This window comes from Ochotona curzoniae, unplaced genomic scaffold, assembly GCF_017591425.1.
Source record: "Ochotona curzoniae isolate NIBS_2020 unplaced genomic scaffold, NIBS_Ocur_1.0 contig_2318, whole genome shotgun sequence".
Lineage (NCBI taxonomy): Eukaryota > Metazoa > Chordata > Mammalia > Lagomorpha > Ochotonidae > Ochotona > Ochotona curzoniae.
In genome coordinates, this window is record NW_024465419.1 from 5,233,402 (window position 1) to 5,251,957 (window position 18,556).

The 18,556-nt window shown below is 38.7% G+C and overlaps 1 protein-coding gene across 4 annotated transcripts in view; it reads left to right on the forward strand.

The window, feature by feature from the left end:
• Nucleotides 1–18,556, forward strand: part of ST18 (ST18 C2H2C-type zinc finger transcription factor) — a 98,074-nt gene that overhangs the window by 25,148 nt on the left and 54,370 nt on the right. For 2 of the 4 annotated variants that reach the window (XM_040972712.1, XM_040972713.1), the window contains 2 exons: nt 7,556–7,746; nt 14,888–15,679. In XM_040972712.1, the coding sequence (XP_040828646.1) occupies nt 7,556–7,746; nt 14,888–15,679 (983 nt within the window). Of the gene's footprint in view, nt 1–7,555; nt 7,747–14,887; nt 15,680–18,556 lie in introns of those variants that run through there. The other 2 variants (XM_040972715.1, XM_040972716.1) reach the window with 2 other exon arrangements.

Below are 18,556 nucleotides of genomic sequence, written 5' to 3' on the forward strand. Positions count from 1 at the left end.
CTGTTCTAAATAAAGGTTGCATTTGTTTTACTATTACAATGTGGAGTGCAAATGAATTTACATGCAGCTCTTTAATAATTTGCACATTGGGTACTTAGGGTAAATATGTACATCAATATTCACTTGAGAACTTTTGCAAAATGAACTCTACCAAAGAATAATATCACCTTTCTTTAAACTTGCTTTAGTTTGTACTCAGTGCATGAAGATAGTCTATCCCATATTAGACCCATACAAATATTTTTTCTAGCAGCTTTCCTTTAAGAATAAGTTGAGGATTATAATTCTGAATTGAGTGAATTTCATCAATTGGCTTCAATTCTTAACAAAGTAAGACTGTTGGTCTGGAAATATTTTGAGGTTCTTCCAGGACTGGCTGTGTTTCCCCACTTGGAGTCAGTCATATCTGTTCATTGAATTAAATAGTTGAATCTATATAGAAGGGCAAACTGATCCCATAAAGGCGAGATGTTTGAAGACATTGCTTTACTTTTTCTTCCAGAGCCATAATTGTTTTCCAGTGCATAATTTATTTTTTTGTTTCCTCATTTTTAAATTATATATATTTTCCAGTGCATAGTTTAAATCTGTGATCTTCATAGAACCGTGCTGTTCCGTGTCTCTCCCTTTGCCTTTGGGAAATAAACGTCAAGACCCCTAGACAAATGCCTGAAACCATGGACAGTGCCTAACCCCTCGCAATACTCCGTGCCTATTGTCCTATTTAATACAGAGCTTTAAACTTTTTTTTAACACTTTAAACCTTTAACAGCTTTAAACTGTTTTTAAAAGAGCATTGGAAAGCAGTTTTTAGTTTCAGTTGACCATATGCAAGTTACTGGCATTGCCACTCAAGTTTCTGGGCCTTTGTTAAAAAGTAAAGATTACCAGAGCACAAATATTGTGGTACAGCAGCAATTGACATGGCATCTAGGTATCTTGTACAAGACTAAGGGGCAGATAGCACAGTGTGCACCCTGGATGAGAAAAGATGGTGTACACCTTAAATGGAATGCATGATGCTGTGAGGTTTCATCACATTATTCACAATGGCATTCAACTGGACACTTATGAATCATTTCTTTCTGTAATTTCCCCTTAACATTTCTTGGATTGTGGCTGATCATAGGTTACTGAAACCGTGGAAAGTTAGATAGCAGATGAGGGTGGACAATGATTGTGGGAAGTACAAGCTGAGGCTTTTTAAAGCTACGTGTCCAATTGTTCAACACCATTGCTGAGCAAAACACACTCTCCAAAGACCCTTTTGTTGCAATTGATTACATATTTTGGGCTTATTTCTATGGGGTCTATTTCTAGACACCAAAGATGGATCATCTATTCTGATCCGTTTGTCCCTTTATTTGTGACTGTATCACTCACACCCTATTCCAGGAATGCAATTTTACAATAAGCTTCGCATCCAAGATTACAGAAAGTAGTCCTAAAGTTCATGGAAAAGAGCACTGTGAAAAAATGCACATGAATTCCCATTATTTTTGCACAAAATAAGTTTACTTTTACACTTGATCTTAGCCAAAAGGCCGAGAAACAATAAAATAGGTTACTTTCAATTTTATTTTTCATAAATTTTGAAAGACCCTCACAATAAACCTTTCAGTTTGCTTCTAGTTCCTCTTAACCATCGCCTTTGTTGTTCTTGGCACTTACAATTTCCACAAGCGTTGTTGAAACAGTTTACTAGTTTCTAAAAAAATCCCCTGAAGTTTTGATGTGAATTGAATCAAAAAGAATTTTGGAAACAATTTTTATCTCTTTCTTTATTTAGAGAACATTACTTCCATAATGTTCTCTGCATTTTCTTTGTTTTGTATGCATTTTGCACATGTAGTGTTAAATTTACTCCTTGAAACTTCATATTTCTGTTCTAAGTGCTTTTGTTTCTGAAGTTTTATTTTCTAATTGCTTATTAATGGTTTATAGAAACAATTTTTGAATAGTGACCTCATACAATTTATTTTCTTTACTTGTGAATTATTTGGTCTTTTTTAAAAGATCTATTTATTTTAATTGCAAAGTCAGATATATAGAGAGGAGGAGAGACAGAGAGGAAGAACTTTCATCCAATGATTTACTCCCCAAGTGGCCGCAATGGCCAGAGCTGAGCCAATCCAAAGCCAAGAGCCTCCTCCAGGTCCCCAGGTACAGGGTTCAAAGGCTTTGGGCCATCCTCGATTGCTTCCCCAGGCTGCAAGCAGGGAGCTGGATGGGAAGTGTGGCTGCCGGGATTAGAACCAGCGCCCATATGGGATCCTGAGCCTGCAAGGTCAGGAGTTGAGCCATTAGGCTACTGCGCTGGGCTCCTATTTTGTCTTTTAATACAATCTTTTCTAGAAATAAAATTTATTATTCTTTCTCAATCATCATAGCCTTTTTTTCTGTCAATCTACTTTTAAGTTCACGCTCACTTCTGGCTTCTTTGAGTGTGCAGGGCTGTGCCTAATTGGGGAAATCAGTCAGAATAGCTACTTATGAATTTCTATGAAAATGTTGGAGCGTGTTAACAATTTCTTTGGACTTGGAAGTTCACAATATCCAGTTTCTCTTCTGTTTCACTATTTGAGGGAATATATACTCAGAGTATCTATTGATGAACTTACATTTTAAAACATCTGTTACATAACTTGCACAGAAAATTTATTACTATAGAAAATAAGCTGAAATTGCTTATTGGATAGGTATTTGGGTCTCATGGTTTCCTAATTAATTGTAACTTTTCTGGAACTAAAAGGTTAATACATTTGACTTTTAGCTGTGGCCCTGTGTTCTCTGCCATTCATTTTATCTGATTATGGCTTGCCTCAACAATTTTTCCAAGCAATGTGCAGCCATACGTTTTGATAAAAAAAAAAATACTGTTTCAAAATAGAATTCAAATTTCTAAAAGGAAGCATTTCTCAAATATGAATCCTTAAGTTGCTTCTTGGATGAAATTACAGATATTTTAGTAGAATCAAAACCTGAAATGTGGTGTGCAAAGATACTTGGTACATTGATAAACTTCCCTCGGGGGCTCTGAATGTTTAAAGCAACAGTTTGATTGAATAGAACAATAAATGCAGGACTGAGTGTATTTTTTCTCTTTTTTCTCATCTACTAGAAAAATATAGATAATAGAGCTCATTTATTTCCTTAACATTTCAGAGCTCCGCAGATGGGAAAACACAACCCAGTGGAAATGATTTCTGGCAACCTTGAGAAGATTTGTTAGCATTTTGTGGCATTTCTCTCAGTGACATGTAAAGCATGGCTTTTCCTCATTGCAGTGTCACAGTGAAGTGTCACAATAAAGCCAAAATAGTGTGCCCTCGGGGAAAACTGGGAAAAGGGACCATTTTTCCATGCGCACACAAAGGGTAATATTTATTATAAAGCCTTTCATTTTAGCTCCAAATGCTGCCTGGGCTGTGGCTATTTTGCAAGGGAGACACGCACAGAATGTGAGATTTAAAGCAAATATTATGTGTAAATCTAATGCAATTTATATAAATATAAATAATATGCTAAAAGAGGAGAACACATTTATCGACATGCAGGCATGCATGTGTCTGTGTTGTGTGTCTAAATGAGAGTTTGCAATGCTACAAAGTGACAGCTCAGCCAGTGCTGGTGTAGTGCAGGGGGCACCAAGGCACAAATGAAGTGACTCAACTTTCACCTGTTTTGTTACTTCTATTACGGATATGGTCTCTGTCTCGTTCATCTACAAAACTTGTAGTATCATAAAACTTGGAGTTGAATGTTTCAAAGAATTAACCATGTGTTGTACACTACACAGCTAATTCTGTACAGTTGTTTTCTATACACTTAGTATGAAACGTAAGTAGTTTATTAGATACTAAATATGTACTTTGGATAAAAAAATCTTACATAACCAATCCATCCTACACTTGTGCAGCTATTATTGGACTCAAATATTGGACTTCACTTTTGTTACCAGATAATGCCATCTCACTGGGTCCTACACGCTCTAGGCTATGGCCATTTGATGGTGGAAGTGTTTGGAGACTGGACTCCATTACGGTTTGCAATTTGTCTTTTATTAACACAGACCAGCATCATCCTCAGATTAAATGACTGTCCTATATTTCCCTGTGTAATCACTGGCAAGATTGGGACAGGCACCTTCTTTCCATGTTCCTACATATTCTGGGTCTCCATTTTATTTAGGTTCTATTTCAACCATTTGTCAAATACAAACGGACATTATCCAAATCGGTTGTCCTCATCTGATAGCATGAAGAAAGAGTTGAAATTCTGGGATTCAGTAGAGATGGTCCAAGCATTACATCATCAATAAAGTATTCATATGATTTTGGAGAATGTTATTTGCATTTCTAAGTAAATTTGGAAGATAATATTAACCAGATAAAGTTTATAAAGAGGTTAGAGGTAATATGTGTTCAGTACCATTCATCACCTTAATCATTAAGAAAAACAAAGGAAAGAAAAGGCATTTTGATGACCCCCTAGTCCTTGTCGGTCACTCACAGCATCTCTGATCTCATCGAACAACCTTCCTTTATGCTGCAAAGCCATGTTCCCGTTTCTCTTCCTGCTTCTCTTTCTTCCCCTCCTTCTCCTTTACTCTTCCTCCTCTTACTTTTTTTTTATGATTAGTTGTCTATTTTTGTTAATTTAAAAGGCACAGTAGCACAAAGAGACAAAGGGATCTTTCACCTGCTTGTTCACCTCCCAAATGCCAACAACAGTTGGATAAGATGTAGATGCAGAAATCATATCCACACACTTCATAGAGAATGTGGCTATCTCAACTGGTGATTTAACCTAATAAACTGCAGTGTCTGCCCTTTCTTGTCTTTTGTTTAAGTGTTTGAATGTGTCATACATTCAGCATCCTCAATGACTGCAGGCGCAGTGTTTTTCTGTAGGTCTTTAGGATTTGGCCATCTTGCTTTGATGGAAACGTTAAGCTTGTTGATGAGTAACTAAGCTTCCTCTCCCTCACCCCAAGCAAAATCTCCACATTTTGGTTTGGCCACTACAAATATTCACATAAATGGAATATATGGGATGATTGTTTTTATTGGTCTATCTTATTTTACTAAGCATAATGTCCTGAAGCTTCATTCTTATTGCTACATACTGAAATAGCCCCTTCTTATTTTTTAAGACTGAATAATGTGCCATTGTATATACACATCAGATGTTCTTTATCCATTCAGCTATCCATGGCAATTTATGTTATTTTCATATTTTGACTACTGTAAATAGTGTTGCCATGAAAATAGTTTAGAATTTCCTAAAATATAGAACTACCAGTGAGCAAACAAGCATTCTATTTCTGGTTTCTTACATAGAACACTTTAAATCAGAGATCTGACAAATTTTCAATCATATACACTTGGCTAGCCTCTTTCTCAATATGAGTGATGTGTTTAATTCATTCTGATGTTTAAGATTCATGTTTTTTTTTCCTTCTTTGGTTTCTCAATAGCCTAATAGCTGTCCTGTTCCATACAGGTTCTGGATTTGTGATTGTGGTTTAGTGATCTTAACTAATGTATTTTCTGAGCATACTTTTGGTGGAAAGTCACTTGATCAAGAAGACTATTTAAGGGAACTTGTTGAGAGCTCTCATCACAAATATGGGAACTTTATACCCACTGGGAAATTCTTCACTCTGCCTTTCAGAAGCTGGTCCTCCTGAAAGGCTGGTGGAAGTGTCCTTGTGCTTCTTAGGCACATGCTAATCACATCACCACTGTGGGATGCAGATCTGCGTTTTTCTTGACAAGCCATCAGACTTAGCCTTCTCGGGTCTTTACTCATAGTCTTCTTAGAAGACTGGTTTTGGTTGTTATTGTCATTGGGTTTTATTTTATTTTACTCCATCTTCTCTACATAAGGACTTTAAATTAGTTTCAGGGCCTGGAATAATGGCTCAGTGGCTAAATCGTGCCTTGCGTGTGCTGGGATCCCATAGAGGTGCCAGTTCATGTCCCAGTTGCTCCACTTCCCATCTAGCTCCCTGCTTGTGGCCTTGGAAAGTGGTGGAGAATGGCTCTAAGCTGTGGGACCCTGCACCTTCCTGGGAGTCCTGGGAGAAGCGCCTGGCTCCTGGCTTCAGAATGGCTCCAGCTGTTGTGGCCACTTGTGGAGTGAAGCAGCAAACAGAAGATATTTTTCTCTGTTTCTCCTTCTCTCTGTAAATCTGCCTTTCCAATAAAAAAAAAAAAAAGAAACCAAGTCCTTAAAAATGGATTCATCAGAGATCTTTTGTGAAAGCATGTTTGTTTAAGAACTTCATTCTTTTTTATCAGGAAAATTTTCAGTTCCCTAACTCTTCAGCTTTTGGGAGGGTAGTAGTTTTCTAACTCTTGAGCTACCTCTCCTTCCAGGATCTTTTATTTTTCCTATAAGGAGGAGCACTTTCTCCACTTGGCATTGATCTATATTTCAGAATCCACATGTGACAGAAACCCAGTAACTTTTATGAACAAGTCACCATCATTACACTGCTGTTTATTACACTGCTGTTTTAAAGCAACAATTTAAAATATTTGTCTGCTTAGTGATATTACTGTGAATTATATCACCTTTTAGAGATGGAGAAAGCCATATCTTGTTATTATGAGTTTAGAATTCTTTCCAATAAAACTTTAACATTTTTTTCTTCAAAAAACATTTAATATATATCTCATACAGACTCCCTGTAGGCTAAGCCCTCTGGTCTTCACGGGTCTTGCCAAGAGAATGTTTCTTAACTTTACCCACACAGCGATCTGCATTAATTCTGAGTGAGCTCTTTGCAGGAAATCTATTTGAAAAAGCTACCCTCAGGAGCATTTCCAAATAAAACCATGTGAGAACAGGAATAAGGATAAACTATTGTCCATTTCTGTGAAATGCAATCTTATTTCTGTGCCTTTTATTTGTTTGTTCTCTGTGCCAAGTGGGTGAAACTCAAAAGGCAGCATGCCATGTAGCATCTTTTCGCTATTTGAATGTGTTTGGATGACTGGAGATGGGTTGATTGAGTGTTCTTAGCTTGTTCCCCCAGCTTGCTTGTCATTCCTTTCTTTCAAGTCAAAGCCCAGGACGTGTGGCATCTCAAGTTTGAGGCGCAACTGTGATAGAGATAAGCAGTTTCAGTAGCAAGCCACTATTTGGAAGCGTGAGATCTATTCATACTGGACACATTTTTTTTTGCATCTGGTGGTATATTTTCCACATTAGCTGTTTCTTAGGATTAGCAAGCCAGTGCAAATCTTGTTTCATCCTTCCCTGGGTATTTAGCATAGTGCCAGGCAAAGCACAGATTAACATATGCTTACTCAGGATTAAGGATGATTTATCATAAAGAAAAAAAAGAAAACTCTTATGATAGGCAGTAAAATAGAGTCTATGTAGTTCAATGGATTCTCTGGATGAGCTGCTTCTGTCAGTGCCAGCCACTAACCCTAAACCCCAAGTCCCATGTTGCCAAAGGTCTTGAGTTCTACCACACGAAAGTCCAGTGTGAACACTTTTTTTTTTTAACCATGTTCTCAATTTGCTTCAATCATTACAGTGTCGCATATGATTGCTCCATGGCAAAGAAGAGGAGAGCAGAGGAACAGGCTCTGGGCGTGCCAGTAAACAAAAGGAAATCCCTGCTGATGAAACCCCGACACTACAGCCCGAACTTGGACTGCAAAGAGGAAAGAGATGACAAAGCCGAGGAAGATGGCATGGTGGAAACAAGTGATCATTCCACTGCAGGTAGCATGGAGTGGCCTAAACCATCTCCATCCCCTGGTACCCAAGAACCAGTGGGAATTGTTGTAGTCTCATACTCAGTATGGTTGTAAAGGTATCCTTGAATTTCAAAGTGAAAACCTTTGTTTGAAGCAGCAAACATTTATTAAGGGCCTGATGTTTTGTTTCTGTGTCTTTGTTGTTTGTTTGTGGTTCTGGAGAGTCTATTGATAAATAACAGAATTCTGTCCTAAATCCATTTTCAAAAGCAAGAGACTGAACTAAACTATCTTTTGAAGAAAATAATGGTATCCCTAAAAGCTTAAGAACATTATGTCAGGTCAATAGAATGGATGGCTAGTTCCTGAAAGCATCCTTAGATTAAAGAACATATTTAAGCTTTAATATACTTTTCAATAATCAAGTTCTAAATAAATGTTCATCAATAACTGTAATATATATGTAACCATATATGCAGTGAAAACACTTATTTTTGCTTTATAAGCTACCTAAAGTGTTATTTGGCCATTCAAAACTAGTAATAACAGAACAGAGTAATTGTAATGGTCTGTGACTTTAATATTCTTCACTCAGTCATTTCATGTACTTGATACGCCAAGTGAAACGTAATTACTGTTTTGAAACTTTACAACTTGTTACTTGCAGTTTGGTTACTTTCGTTAGTTCCCAGTGGTCACCTGCATCTAGGAGCTGGGATTTTACTGATCATTGTCCATGAGATCAAATTTGAAGAACATAAAAAAACTCCTGATAATTTACAAAACTAAACTAAGGTATAAAATCAATTTAGGGGAAAGTGAGATTAAGTGCACACATGTTGTATTAAATACATTTTCTTCTGAATATGAGTTTAAAAAATTGAGTAGCTTAAAAATTTGAAATTTTGAAAGAGGCATTTGTTATATAAATAAAAGGCAGTGAGACTCTTGGTTATGTATATTGACTATAGATTATAGCAGTAGTGACAAGTAGTAATTGAATAGCAGATGTGTATTGATTGAACACAGATCCTGGACCTGAAGCTTCTTTTCTCCAAGTTTCCTTATTTAGGACTGTTAGGAAATTCTGTGATTAAAACACTTATATTCTGAACTGAACATGTTCTAGTAAGATCCCTGACATTTCTCTATTTCTCTTGAAGCCTCGTGAATCATCTATAAATTATAGTCATATCTGTTTATTTTGTTTCCTTGAGCTGATCAATTTTATTTGTTGCTTAATGAAATCTGCAGGTTAGAACTAGAGAAATTCCTGGAATTATTGTGGCTAGAAATAAAGCACAACTCATCCATCCAGCATTCATTGGCTGATTAGTTATCAAAATGGGCATTGTTTGGCATCAGTGTATTCTTGTGCCACGAGAACAAAGTTTCCATCTGGCTGATGATTTCCCAACTGCCATTGTACTTGTTTGATTATCATAGATGCTTAAGATTAACCACTAACATATGTAGTCAAAAAGTACTTGGTCAAGCATTTATTTATTTATAAGTACTAATGAACATCTTCAAGGGGTCTTTTTAAAAAGTTCATAGAAGATGTATATTATAAAGAAATGTGCATTTCCAATTTTTCTTTGGAAACTGTAAAATTTCTTTGCACCAAAATAAATTTATCTTTTAATTCCATTTTCTATTAACTTTTCAATTAAAATTTATTTGTATTCATTTAAAAGACTCAGTGATAGAACAGGAGAGATGGAAACAGAGACGAAAAAAGGTCTTCCATGTACTCCCCAAATGGCTACAGTGCCTGGGGCTCGAAAACCTCAGCCTGAAACTCATCTGGATGTCTCATGTGGTTGGCATAGGCCCAAGTACCTAGCCATCCATCTTCCACTGCTTTCCAACGTGCCTTAGCAGGAAGTTGGGTCATCCAGGACTTGAACTGGTGCTGATATTATATGTCAACAACACAGGTGTTTCTTAACTTGTTGTGCAACAACACCAGGCCCCTCATGAACTTTGTGAAGTACCATCACATTTTCATATTTCTATGTATCAACTATTTTTATTTGAAATATCAGAACCATTGCCAACAATGAATATACTGAAATTATTACAGCTGTGAATATTGCTTTTGAGTTCTTAGTGTATTCCAGGCACATAATTTGTCTCATGTAAACCACACAATGCCACAATGTGTGTAAGACCATGATCACGGTTTCAAAGATGTCATTGAAGACTGTAGAGATTTCATGTGAAGACAGCCCAGATTTTAGGTGATGTGAGGGAGGTAATTAATAAACAATTGGAAGGGCAGTGAAATTAGCATTTCTCAGATAACCATATGTGATGCTACAATTCTCCCCATGCTCAAACATCCTTCAGAATTCAGGAAGAGCAGTTTCTACAACTACAGATCATGAAGCCAAAGCTTCTAGAAATGAAAGATCACAGGGTTTTTGTTTTTGTTGTTGTTGAACACAGCAAAGATTCTAAGTTACCTGCCCTGAGCAACTTTCTCCCTATTTTAGAAACTATGACATGAGTGATTGCCCAAGCCCAATGCAGGGATTTTTATCTAATCTCTGGTTTAATATAGGTATCATAATGTCTTTATCTGGCCATGTGTGTATCTAATTATGTCTGGCTGGGAAGCTCAGGTGATGAGAATACATGGTGCTCATGAAAGCTAAGGTCATGAGCTTGGATACTGTAAAGGCTTTTATTGCGTTTTGTGGCACAAAATATGCCGCACACACTCTTGTAGTTGTTTTCAAAGGGATGAATATGAACAACACAATGCACACATCTTCACTGGGTAGATGATCCAGTGAAGATGGGGAGGTGAGAACCCCTTGAAGTGGGTGTAATCCAGCCAGGGTGTGAAACATTAGTAACACAACCACAGAACCACAGACATGTGACTTGAACATCTGTGACTGTCACAGGTATAAATGTTGTAGGGGCAAGGGCTACACTTTCAACACATATTACATCTCAATAAACAGCAAATAAAGGGTAGGCCACTATGTTCTGGACTCTGAAAGAGGAATTTATGTTTCTACCACTTTTATTTCTATTGAAGCTTACATATTCAAGGGGCCTAGCAAACCAATTTGCCTATAAAAGTAAACGACTAGTTACAGAAACACAAATGAAACCCAGGTATAATAAAGTCAGCTTACACTAAGGAGTCAAATTGCATTGTGATTTGGGGTCATTTTTGAAAGCTATTTTGTCTCAGAATAACTGACATAAATGCACAAATTCATTAACATGTACCTATATGGTTAACAACAGGGCAAAATGGATAAAAATATTGGCCTCTATCTATCAGAGAACAGCATTTATGTTTTCTTTTACTATCCATACAGGGAAAGCATCCTAGTTCCAGGACCTCTCTGGTCCCTCTCCAACTGTAAAATGCACACAGGGAGAAGGACCTGACCAGTGACCTGTGTGTGGTCTGACTAAAGCTAACTGGTTATATTTCCCAGGAGTTAACCCTAGGAATTTTCTATCTTACTATCATTGCAGTGTTCAGATTGTTGACTTGTTAATTTTTGTATTGTTGTGTTGTTTATTTCTTTTTATGTATGTTTGTTAGGAGCCATGATTTTGGTTGTTGTATGTGGGTGTCTCCTTATAAATTTGCTCTGAAAATGTGCAAACGTGGGAAATGAGAAGGCTGTTAGGATTCTCCACAGTTTCTCTTAAGGATTGGTGAAGCCATACTGTTAGGTCTAGAATCTGGTAGTAGCACATTGCGGGGGAAAGATAGCAGAACAGGAGCCATGAGGCCCGAGTTCAGTTCTCAGACCTCTATTGTGTAGCAGTGTCATCAGCCTTGAGAACTGTTGTTCCCCTTCTGTAGAATGCAAGATAAAGAACTTCTCTATGACTACTGTGAAGATCAAATGGAATAAAGAACAACGTGAGAGCATATCAGTGCATTGCTTTGGGAAGGATGCTGGAGTCATCCACCCACTTGGTTGTTTAATCTCTGTATTATGTAGCTGAGAACTTAGGTCTAAGAGGACCAAGGGCATACTCAAGGTCACACAAGCAGACATGGTTCGACCAACAGCAGCACCCCAGTATTCAATCTCAAGCCCCGATAGGCATTTCCTGCTTGCTAAGTGTTAGTCTCTGAATCCTGACTTTCGATGGCTGTGGGTGGGCAATGGCAGAGTGTGTGCAGATGTGGGTGTTGACTCTACCTGAGCTATATTAACCCCACGGCCCATGCTTTTCGACAGGGAACACTTTTGCTAATAACCTTACAAGAAGGGCAGATCCTCTTCATTCATGGTCAGGATCCTGGGCACTCTGTGCTCTGGTTATCTTTTAAAACAGTAGTCATAGAATGTGAAGAGAGTCTACTGCTGTGTGTTTCTGCATGGTACCATGTGCATTCACTTTGAGAATGGAGCCCCAGGCCCACACAGGCCAAGCATCCTGTCTGAGTGAACACAGAGTGGAGGCATGCATCAGAACTCAAACCCACATACTTCTAACTCAAGGGACAGGGTTCTGTTTATGATTATGGTAGCAGGGACACAAAATACATGACTAGATGACCAGGGAAAATAAAGACACACTCACATGAACTTTAAAAAGCAGGCAGCCCATTACACGGCCAGGCAAAACAAATGCCTCTCCCTAGAGCTGCAAGTTCCAAGCCAGCTCACCTTTTTTCTTGTGGCCACAGGGAAACCCAGGGTGGCATGGAGCTGTGCAAAATCAGTGTAGAAATCAGCGTGTACGGTGCACGTAGGCACCTCTGTCGGCAGGATTCCTCTTTTTCTGAAGAATAATTAATAAATATTTTCTTTTAGCATATAACAAACAGTTGAACCAAACAATTATGTAAACTGGAAATGACCCAAAATGCTAGCAGTTGGCAGCGGCACAGTGAAACGCATTGTCATGCACATGTGCATTTTTGTCACTCCCGCCTCTCTGGTGATCTGCACTTAATAGGAATATTTTAAACTATGTAGCTAAGCAACAGAGGTAATTGTTGCTTTCTAGAGCTTTTGTTAGCACTCTAACACAGCCCAAATATGCATAATTAGGTATAATGTCTATAAATCATTATTGTACACATGTGGGTAGTTAAGTGGAGTGAGAGAATAGTTCAATGAATTGAGCATATTCACTGAAAATGCTTTTTATTTGTTTTCTGTAGTTCATAATACTTTAAAATTATCATAACCCTTTACACTTTCTCTTAATAGCTAGCCGTGATATTGAGAAAAATTTCATTTGCATTTTAGACTATGTTTAATATATTATTTAAACCTTGAGTTCCTGTGATACGGCCAGGAGAGGATAGGCCTGTCTTATCCCATATTATGTGCTTGTTTATGCAGCCTCTTTTCTAGGAACTAAAATGTTAAATTTTTCAGTTTACGTTGAATAGATCCCAACAAAAGACTGCACCCTATAATCAGCATTATTTACAGGGGCTAGTGTTGTGACTGAATTCTTCCCTTCGTCCAAAAATGCTTTTAGTTACTATGGCAATATTTACTTGATCCTGGCAGTCCAGTGTTGATTTAGGGAGATAATTACCAGAAAGGAAGATGATGGAGATGTATTTTTGAGTGTCCTTGTCAGAGACAATGTTTATAAAAAATTAAATGAGACAAAAAAAGGCACATTGTCTTCCTCCCAGGCCCCCTCTCCCCAGCCTGTGCACCAATGGCTGTGCCTTTCTTCCCTCCAAAGATGTTGATTAACACAGAATGTGCTTCACTTGGTGTCTCTAACAGTCTTCAAGGGACTTATTATTTTGCATTTCCTGTCCCTTGACTTCTCTCTGTCTCCACTCTCCTTTCTCTATTTCTCTCTCTCCTGCTTTCTTACTTCTTGTTAATATCTTGGTCTTAGTGTGTGTCCCAGGGCCCTGGCTGGAATGCTGAGTGTGTTTCATAGCCCACTGTATGTTGGGCACTGCATGAGTCTGAATCAGGGTGTCAGTAGTCTGCACTCTGTTGATTTGCACTGAAACAAGCATGGTTGGGCTGACCACACATCTAGAGAGCCTGTGACACTCAAGGCCATTCCTGAGACTGAGGAGAGAGAGCCCTGGGATGACAGCCAGCCCTTGGGACATTGTGGATAGACTGGCATTTAACGCCTCATCTCAGGGTGCCTTGTTGTTCAAAACCCAAGATGGCCCAGTTTTGAAAACAACCCATTCAGGTTCAGCATCCTCCAGCCATCGCACTTCTTGTCTCATCTGCTTTTTACAGAAATGCATGCAAGTATGAGACCAGAATACATGCTACTGTTTAGGATATTACTTGATCATGTTAATTTTCTGCTCTGTGTTATTTCTGAATGTTGAATTTCAGTTTGACTATTAAACAAGTAAACAGGAAGTCTTGAAAGCTTCAGAATTCTAGTAGTTATCATCTCCCTGTAAATGCATTTCATGTCAGTCAACATTTCATACAGTTTCTGTTATACTAGCAGAAATCTAATGAATAATTGAATTTCAAAACATATAATATTATGTATATTTGACATCCTTCTGATTGGCTCAGATTTGGAAATATCTGAGGTGCAATAACAAGGACTTCACATTCAGCATCCACACTCCATTACTGTTAAGTATTTATTTCGTGTTTTGCTCAGATCTCTGGAAGTGATTAGCTGTCAATTGTATTCAAATTATCACTGCTCATTGAAAAAAACTCAGAAGATTGAACCTTAAGTTCTGTTTCATTTTAAGAAGATGTATATATTTTCTCATTAATGTTTGTAAAACAGGGCTCAACATTACACATGTTATCTGGACATATGTATTTATATGTACATGTTAGCATGTATGTATGTGAATATGTGTTACAGTGCTTCAGGAACTATGGAAAATGAAATTTAAAAATGAGTTTATTTTGTGAAAAAAAAAACAATTTAAACCCATGTGTATGAGAGGTTTTCAAAAACGTTGGCAGAAAATGCACTCTATGAAAATACTTATTGTGGATTACAAATCTTTTCACACTAAAACAAAACATCTCTTTCAATTCTAATTTTTTCATGAACTTCTTGAAGTACCCTCACATTTATACATACATATACATGGAAATATGTGTGTGTGTGTGTGTGTGTGTGTGTAAAATCTTGGTGGATTTCCTCAAAATATTTTTTGCTTCTACTTTTCCAATACTGGTTTTCTTTTTCCATAGAGGATATCGAGGTAAAACCTGTGGATGAGAAACTTCATTCAGCAGCTCAAGAAAACTGCCATAGGAAGGAAGAAAGATATGCTTGTTACCAAGAAATCATGGTCAAATCCTTAATGCACTTGGGGAAGTTTGAAAAGAACATGTCTGTCCAGAATGTAAGTGAAAGCTTAAATGACAGTGGCATCCAGTCTTTAAAAACAGAAAGCGACGAAGCGGATGAGTGCTTTCTTGTTCATTCTGATGATGGAAGAGAGAAAATTGAGGACTCCCAGCCACTGTTCTGCTCCTCTGATGACAGCGAGAGTAACTCGGAGAGTGCCGAGAACGGGTGGGACAGCGGCTCCAACTTCTCAGAGGAAACCAAACCACGCAGAGGTCCAAAGTACATGTTAGCAGATAATAAGAAAGATCTATCAGAAGCTCCTGAAATAAAAAGTGAAGATGACAGATTTCTCCCTTGTGAGAACAAGTGTGATGTTGATGCAGAAAGGAGAGACCCACAGAATGCACACAGGGAGCCCTCGGAAGCCAAAGCCCAGGCATCCTTCCCTGAACCTGAGGAGCGGGACTGTGAGAGCCTGGCAGCCTTGACTGCAGAGCCCGGGGATCTGGACAGAGCCAAGGGAAACTTGAGTCTGTTGGAGCAGGCAATTGCTCTGCAAGCGGAGCGAGGCTGCGTTTTCCATAGCACCTATAAAGAGCTGGACAGGTTCCTCCTGGGGCACTTACCAGGGGAGAGGAGGCAAACCAAAGTCATTGACACGGGTGGAAGACAAATCTTTAACAATAAACGTAAGACACATTTTTGCATTTGCTTTTGGGGTTTTCAAAATCAAAATCAAAAAAAGATACTTTCGATGATTCCTTTCAGATATCTTTTGACAACTGAATGCAGTTTAAAAAATTAATTAATAAACAGTTACTCCCCCCCCACCAATGTCTTCACATTGGAGAGAAAGTTCATTCCATGTATTTTTTTTCATTGAAGTATTTCTTAAAAACTGTTATCCCAGTAAATGTACTTTACTAGATATTCTTAGAAATACATTGGTACTATATTTCAGTTGTCTTAAGAACCATAACTTGCACAATTTAGTATCTCCAAAATTAGAAAGGGTTGCAATAGTTAATTTGTAATAGTTTTTCTTTCTGAATAGCACATATAATAATGTCCATCCTACAGCTGATGATGTCATAGCCAATGAGATCCAATAGTTGAGAAACTGTATTTGAATCCTAGTTCATGATATTTGATGACCTTTTGGCATTTTTAGAGCACATTGGAAGCCTTTTGTTGTTGTTTTCAGAGGTTGCCAAGGCAATAGAATCCGTGTAAGGGTATGGTCACACTGGAGACTTAGGGAGCTCCTCATAGGATGGGTCGAGTGAATAGAAGTCTAACCACTGTGTGGGGCAAGAGTCTGTCCTGGGGAATTAAAAGCCTCTGGGAGGAGATCAAACTCAGGCTGGTATGAAAAAGGTAAAGAAGGTACCCTCTTCACTGCAAAGGAGTTACAGGGCTTAGTCTAGACTAAGGATACCACTGGGGTCCAAATTAAGGATTCCCTTTCCTGTTCCTTATTGCTGATATGGGAGCCAGTGGAACAATAGGATTTTTTTTTCCTCTACTGTACATCCCATGCTTGTAAGTGAACACTCAGTACAGCTGGCCGCCATCTTCCCCAGCTATCCTGAGGCCCTGCGCACCTAACACGTGCAACTCCGCTATTCAGAAGAGAAAACTGGGATTGTAAGATTCCATTTTACTGAAGCCTTTTAATGAGTTGTCAGTTGTCAAATGTTTGGCTACACTGCTGCTACTTAGAATTTAGTGAGACTTCAGGTGCTAAGTCACCATGTAATTTATTGTATAACTATAGTAGTAAATGGATGACAGCGCAATCACATGAGTCCATAAGTTTACTATGATCTGAGGGTTAACTTACTGCAATTTCAGTTATCCATAATCAAATACAATCCAGAATATTAGGTGGAAAAATCCAGAAGTAAACGATTTTTAAGCAACTTTCAGACAGTACATTTTAGTAGTTAGTTCATGCTATTATGAGTTTCTGCTGCTAACCTCTTCATGTGCCTAATTTAGAAATTAAACCTTATTATGATAAAGTTTATATGTGTAGGAAAATGCATAGTTTTTGCACATAAGGTGTCTTCAACAGTTCATGAAAATACATATTATGACATCTTTCTGCCCAAAAGTGGATTATCTTTTCCATTTTTTCATGAACATTTTGAATTACTCTATTTTATATAGAGTTTGGTACAATCTAGTGTTTTAAGCCTCCGCGGGGGTATTGTGGCCTATTTCTCACTGTCTATCACCTGTGAGTGAGGATAGTCCTCGCCAGGCCAGGATGTGGCATCACCAGTCTGAGGTCACACCCGTTGGCAGGCTTCGGAGTGACTTCCAGAACCCACAGCTCTGGCTTCTTATCATGCAAACAGGTTTTGGCTTCCAGAGTGTTTCCTCCGCATCTTTATTTGGCCCAGTTGAGGAGAGACTAGCAGACAAAGGTGCATGATCAGTGGGCCCCACCTGGGCAGTTGCCAGCCTGCGTTATCTACAACACGCTCTCTGGCTTCCTATACACAAACAGCATGGCGAGGAAGAGAAACACACGCGCCAACCCTTTCAATGCGGTTTAGAAATGTGGCCTCCACTGGACGAGAGCCAAGGGGGAAGGGCATCAACATGCATGCGCTGCTTTTGTTCTCCCCACCACACACTCCCATGGGGTCGGCCCTCCCCAGTTCACTGTGATCAAACTTTGAGGATTTTGACTGTGATCCACAAATTTTGCAGGCCCATATCCACCCAAAATTTGGCACAACTGTGGAAATAGAGATCCACAAACTTGCAGAATGTCACAGACTGTTCATAGATCCCTCCTAGTCTTATAAAATACAGAGCAAGTATCAACACCATCACACTGAAGTCCTGCCACCCACTAACAAATGCTTGCCACTGGAAACATCCCTACCTCTGCCTGTGCCTTGTTCTCCCACAACTCCACAGCTGTTGTTCTCCTAACCCTGACAGGCTTGAAAAATCCTTGGCCCCACCCCCTTTATTGATACTATGCCCCGTATAATTGCATTACATGACACCTGCTGTGCCCCATCTGCCCAGACCATTTCCAGTGCCACAACTGGGGTGCCATGGGCATGCCTGCTCTCACAGTATACTGTGCAGGAGGTGGTTATCACCTCTGCTCTGGGTGTTGGGCACCAAACAGAAACAAGATGGGCTAGGCAGAGCCCTTCTTGGAATTCTACCTCCCAGCAGGTTGTTGGGCAGAACCATATGGATATTACTTCTTTTTCTTTCTAGCATCCAGGTTGCTGGTTATTCTGAATGTCCCCTGCTCTGAGAATCCCAGTAAGTCTTCCTTTACTTACACGGGGCTGCCTCGGCTCCACTCCCAGAAGGCCGAGAGACAGACTTTCTCTAGTTCAGAGTGTCCTCGTGAGCAGGAGTCATGGGACAGTTTTGGCCATGAGAATTTATTTTAGGTTTGTTCATCATCTCATTCACAAACATTCCTGAATAAGGTTTCATTTGCATGAGTTCTGTCTCAATTTTCCAGTTTAGTCTTCACTTCAGTTATATATTTATGTAAGTCTTTCTCTAAGTCATGGGAATGCATA